Source organism: Cataglyphis hispanica, chromosome 4 (assembly GCF_021464435.1).
Source record: "Cataglyphis hispanica isolate Lineage 1 chromosome 4, ULB_Chis1_1.0, whole genome shotgun sequence".
NCBI lineage: Eukaryota > Metazoa > Arthropoda > Insecta > Hymenoptera > Formicidae > Cataglyphis > Cataglyphis hispanica.
The window spans coordinates 5,425,747-5,431,566 of record NC_065957.1 but is presented as its reverse complement, the minus strand read 5'-3'; the positions used below and the strand labels follow the sequence as shown (position 1 = coordinate 5,431,566).

Genomic DNA, 5,820 nt, shown 5'->3' with positions numbered 1-5,820 from the left:
CATCCCCCCTTGTATGCTTTATATAATTTACATACTGTGCAATCGAAACTATTCGCCTTGTCTTTCCCCCCGAAAATCAATATTCTTGTTTTCATCTCTTTATCTTATATCTTATTAAATGCAAGAAATCTGCTGTCTTTTACAAAATTCTATAGGTTTGGGATAAACACACACATTTATAGTTGATTTCAATGTATTATTCATTCTCTATCTAAATAATTTTTTCAATTCTTTGTTTCAAAAATCTCCAAGATATATCTTGATTTTATTTAAAAAAAAAAAAAAAGGATAAAATATAAAAGAGAGAATGTGTATGATAGATCTTTTTTAAACCAAACTAAAGTTTTAAAAATTTGTAATTATTATTCAATAATCTTAATTATTTCCACAATTAGAAACACAAAACTTAATTAGTATAACATAACGTAATTGAATAACAGCGATATTCTTATTCCTCGGTATCCATCTCCTTATTTTCCAGCTGATCGTCTATCTGACTTTTAAGAGTGGCGAGGCTGAGGGACGCATCGAGAATCTTACATCCCTCCGTCTTATCCCTCTTAGATCTGTACAGAGGATTTTCGAACCTACCACCTTCGACTTGTGTTATCCCCTTGACGACATCGTCATCATCAGCCTCTCGTCCACTCGTCTCAGAAAGGTCGGCAATCCGGACGTTGCCTTCGGGAATGTTCTCGAAACGGGCGAAGCCGTGCTTCTGCTTGTCCGCCCGAATTCCATCACGGACGGATGAGACGGCTTCCATACATCCCGAGAGAACGCTGCAAAAATTACATTCCGTCAGGGAGATCAATAGACATACAATGCGCCTCACGAATCCTTCTCTCATACACATCCGAGATAAATAACATAAATAACATAAATCTATTCTGATAAATCATAAGCATGGATTTAAGAAAAATTATTTTTATAAAAATAAAGTAAATAATTGAAAATTTTTTTAAATGTTAACGTTTTAATTAAGTATTTTATAATAGAATATTTTTGTAATAAAAAAATGCTTGTATTTACTTGAAATTTATTAGAATTGATTATTATCACGTTGTTTTATTCATCGAAGATAGATATATCTAAGTTTATCATAAGCAATAAGAGGAGTAAGAGCTTAATCTCAAAGACTTTGGCTTCGAATGGGTTGTTTAAAACTGGGAAAATTATACGGTAGCCAATTCCATTCGGCTTGAAGCCTACCAAGAGCAATAATAAACCAACTGGTCGGCCCACTGCCGTGGAAGTTAAACTAATTAAATGCTAAACGAGCGAAAGAGAGAGAGAGCGAGAGAGAGAGAGAGAGAGAGAGAGCGCGGAGAACAGCTCTTTATGATACGAGGCGAGTTGCAGGAATGCGCGGATGAAGGAATTAGCGTCGGAAAACCCGTAAATGGAGAAACGCGGGGGTGAGTTGCTAAACCGCCCTTTTACTCCTATCGCTACTTCACGAATTAAAATACTCCCGCGCCTACGATTTGCAACCGTTCCAACTCTCTCTCCCTTCGTTAATCTCGCATCTCGCTGCATCCCTCTCACTCCTTCTCTCTCATTCTCTGTTTTACTCTCGTCCTCTCGTCGTATCGAACGAATGTCTAGAAAATGAGAATCCCGGCGAGTTCGACATTTTCCATTTCACCGCGAATTTAATAGCCGTGACTCTCGGGGGCGGAATTTTGTCAGCTGCGAATTTACGACCGACCTGATGGAGTTTTGCAGGCAATCTCGTTGTCTTGGCCGTCGTCTTCTCGTTTAAAGGTCTCTAATACTGCTTGTACGTTTTATACTCCTACGACTCGTTCTTACGTTGTACTGCTCCTGTTATCTACGTCACGCGAGCGAACGTTTCATCCAATTTGAGAGCCATTCTATCTAAATAGTTACCTTCGCATCCTTTGAGATTAATTATAAGAATGCGGTAATAAATTTATCGCATTATCTTCGATTGATTTACGTTTTTTTTTAATCTACATAAAAGATAACGGAGTAACGATACGTTGCGAAAAAACTTCCTTTCCTGTATTCTTTGGCGCATTCAACTCTCGAAGGAAGTCAATATCGCTCTATCTGAACGCTCCTCGTTATAGCCGGAAATGAAGGTAGATATAGAGCGAGGACGCAAACACACACGCGGCGTATCGTGTATCAGCGTATGTGTGTATCGTATTGGTAATCCACGTAATTACTTTTTCCACTCTCTTTACAAACGTGCGAAACTGTTAATAGGAGATCCATCTGATCCGAGAGAGGCGGCTGAGAATCGAAACTCATCGGGAGTTGTCCACCGCTCTACCAATTACTCTATATCTACGAGAAACTTTATTTTTCTTCATTTTCTTCATTTTCTTATCACGTTCCCTTTGGTGCGATTATTATTACCCTCGAGTGATGACGAGTAATATTTGCATGAAAGTAGGCTACGCACGAACGCAGCAGGTGATCATGAAAAGAGTCTGGAAAAAGTTTTCTTTTTCAATTTCGCTGATTTTAATGACAATATTGATGTAACCGGTATATAAATGAGCTAGAGCTCGGCACGTTCTTCGATCCTGCCTTCCTATCGCAGGAAAGTACTTTACTTAAAAAGAAAAAATAATAAAGGTTCCATTTCTCTCAAGGCTTTAATTTTGCTAAAGTTTACGATTAACACGCTTTGCTCGCGTATTGAACGGACTGAATGCTGAGCTCGCTATAGTGTTTCATTCGACCGAGTATGCAAATCTCGAATACAATGCGATACGCCAAATGCTGACACGATTTCTCGAGTGTTCGAGGCCAGTCGCGTCGTAGCAGGTGGTATTCATATGTAACGCGTGAAACATATTGAATTTATAAAACGGAATGCGAGAGCGACAGCTTTTAATTCTGCTGAATATCTCTGCGATGACTCATTGACGAACAAGTCGCGACAAAATTAAACGAAGATACACTTACTGTTCCAGGGAATAACCAAAGTACAGAAAGGCCAACAGAAGAAGGGCGATCAAAACAAGGGGCGTCCCAAGAAGAGGTCCGAGTGTAACAGCTAATCGAGAATCTGTCATAGCTGCTCCAGCTGTCTCCGCATTTGTCACATGTATTCCCGTCGCTAATAAAAAGAATAAAAATAATTAAAAACTGAGTGATTCCGGAAAAAAATCTTTTATTACTATTCATTATCCTTTCTGATGGATTAAAATATGAATAATTATCTTTTCTTATAACTTAATCACACTTTATTTATCATTAAAGCAAAAGTAGATTTAATGAATTCTAGTATAGCAATTAATATACAATTAAATAACGTTAAATAAAAGAATTGAGAAGTGAAACATTTATCTACAACTATTTTAAAAATGTTTTTTAATTGCGCTTGAGATTGAATTAAAATAAATATTTTGGTTTATCGAAATTGTAGCAAGAAAAATCTAATCGAATTTTTACCAAAAATAAAACATATTTTAATTAATATAAATAAAAAAGCGGGATATTGCTCAATTTCAATTGTTCACGCACTTCAATTATAAAACTAAATTAAAAATTGTCACCGCCGATAGATGTTATTCAATGACACTTTAATATTGGTATTAAAAACAATAAGAGCAGAATAAATAAAGGAATATTTTTTTTTGTTTGCTTTACATGTATCTTTCTGTTTTGATTGTAAAATTGAAATAAATTACACACACACACACATATACACTCACACACACATACTTCCGCGACACATATTTCTCAATTATCAAATAACGAAAACTTTAATCGCGTTATTTTCATTTCAGATATAAGCAAATCAGTCGCACTTCGAGCTTCTCTCTCTTTCTCTCTCTCTCTCTCTCTAAAAAATTAAATAGCAAAAGTATACTAACCTTGCAACATCTCCCTCAGGTTTTCCACTGCTTCCTGTATCACGATTCCGGAATAATCTCCTTTCCCCTTTACAAGGACCTCAACGCCTCCATTCCAACTTCGTCTGGTATGCCACGCAATCTTCCCCATGTATCCCTCTAAAGCTTCGTCTGCTGCGGTTTGTACCATCACTAAGGAAATCTGCTCCGATGTGAAAACGCGTCCGCCACAATAAGGACAACAGTGACCTTCCACCTAAAACGTCACACTTGAGAAGATGTGTGATAAATTAATTAATCACACGCGTTTCTATTGTATATTCCAACTACAAGTATCTCTAACTGTAAGAGGATATTCGCAATCCGTGAATCCGCATCTTGGTCTCTGAATGGCGCAGATCTCTTCGAGATAATCGTCCAGAGAGTTTCTCTGACAGAAACATCGCGGGCAATCTCGCACAGCCAGATACAACAGATTCAGCTCGGTGTATCTGGAAAAAAATAATTTGGCGTAAAATACACTTACAAATTGAATGGTAATTGGAAATTAGGAAAAGCGACGAGACTCACTTGACAGTAAATCTACCTCTGGAGAACTCTCTACGATCTTGAAATTCTATCCATTCCTCTTCCAGGAATGCTTGCTTCTCGTTCGATAGTCGAATCGAACTCACTTGTACCTCTCTTACAGGTAAAAGGATGCTCAGAGTACGATTCACACTCGGCAGGACGATGTTGTCCTGGCGACAAGGAACGCGTTCGAGATGCGGAGCCGCTATCGAACTACCGTTCCAATTTGCCGGATCCGCCCAGAAGAAATTACCTTCCTTCGACCATTTACTGACCTTTGCGTCCGCTCTTGAATTGCTCAACTTGTGCAACACATCCAAGAGAGAGAGAGAGAGAGAGAGAGAGAGAGAGAGAGAGAGAGAGAGAGAGAAAGAGCGTACGTATATTATTTTATAGAAATATAAAAAATATAATTATATAAATGTTAAATAAGATTTATAATTGGTTTCGAATTGCGCAAATTTTAATATTTTATATCTTTATCACTATACGTTACGATCTTTATAACTGATAAATAATCTAATAAACAATTAAACAGCGAGCAAATGATGCGTCAACATTGAAACATTAATATCGCAATTATCGTAAACGTGTCAGAAGCGAATACTATACGATATTCCGTAAATGAATAATACCTTTCATCTGCGAAGCATTAAATAGGCAAAAAGGGTAATCGAACGCATCATCATTTTGTTCCCTATATCTTTTTATTTTTATTTTTATTTTTTTTTTTTTTGTCATTCTCATTCACTTTTTTCAATTCTAATATAATCATTTATCTATATTTTTTTTCTTCAATAAATTTATAAATTATCCTCACCTGTAATTTACCGTTTCTAGGCAGGACCAAAAATCCTTGACTGGGCAAATCGATTCCGGATAGCCTTAAATTGTCGGCGCTGGCGATACCCACAGCATGTCGGGTCTGTTGAGGGAAAATTACACGGCTGTCGATTTCTGGAATGCGACCGTCCACCCAATTGTTTGCGGTTTGCCATTCCAAATCCGGAAGCCAATGCTTCTCAAAAGCGGCGGAACATTTCGCTATCAGGATAATATACAGCACAATTTTGCGATATGGCATGGAAAACATATTATTATAATTTCGTGATAACTTTTCGTCGATTAAATAGATACGTCAATATGTATAACAAATATATTCACTTCTCGATTAATTCTCAATAGCGCGAAAATGTATGGAACGGTAAAGAGATTTTATACTCATATTTTATCAATCATTTACGATAATTTTACAAATTCCCAAAATAATGCGAGAGAAAAAGAAACTGAGCGCAGCTTAGGAACTCTGACGACTGAAAACTATGTCGGATAATCAAAGCCAAACGGGGGCGTGCCTGATTCATGATAATAGAGCATGGATTTGTGTTATTTATCGCAATGAAGTCATCACGAA

General features: G+C 37.1%; 1 protein-coding gene across 1 annotated transcript; it reads right to left on the bottom strand.

Moving 5' to 3' along the window:
- Window positions 1–338: 338 nt before the first annotated feature.
- LOC126848561 (protein amnionless-like) lies at window positions 339–5,721 on the bottom strand. Its single transcript, XM_050589539.1, has 6 exons — window positions 5,227–5,721; window positions 4,407–4,708; window positions 4,180–4,327; window positions 3,858–4,092; window positions 2,944–3,097; window positions 339–782 (listed from the first exon to the last, which is right to left on the bottom strand). The coding sequence occupies exons 1-6, from the start codon at window positions 5,497–5,499 to the stop codon at window positions 449–451; spliced, it is 1,446 nt and encodes a 481-aa protein (XP_050445496.1). The 5' UTR covers window positions 5,500–5,721; the 3' UTR covers window positions 339–448.
- Between the last annotated feature and the right edge of the window lie 99 nt (window positions 5,722–5,820).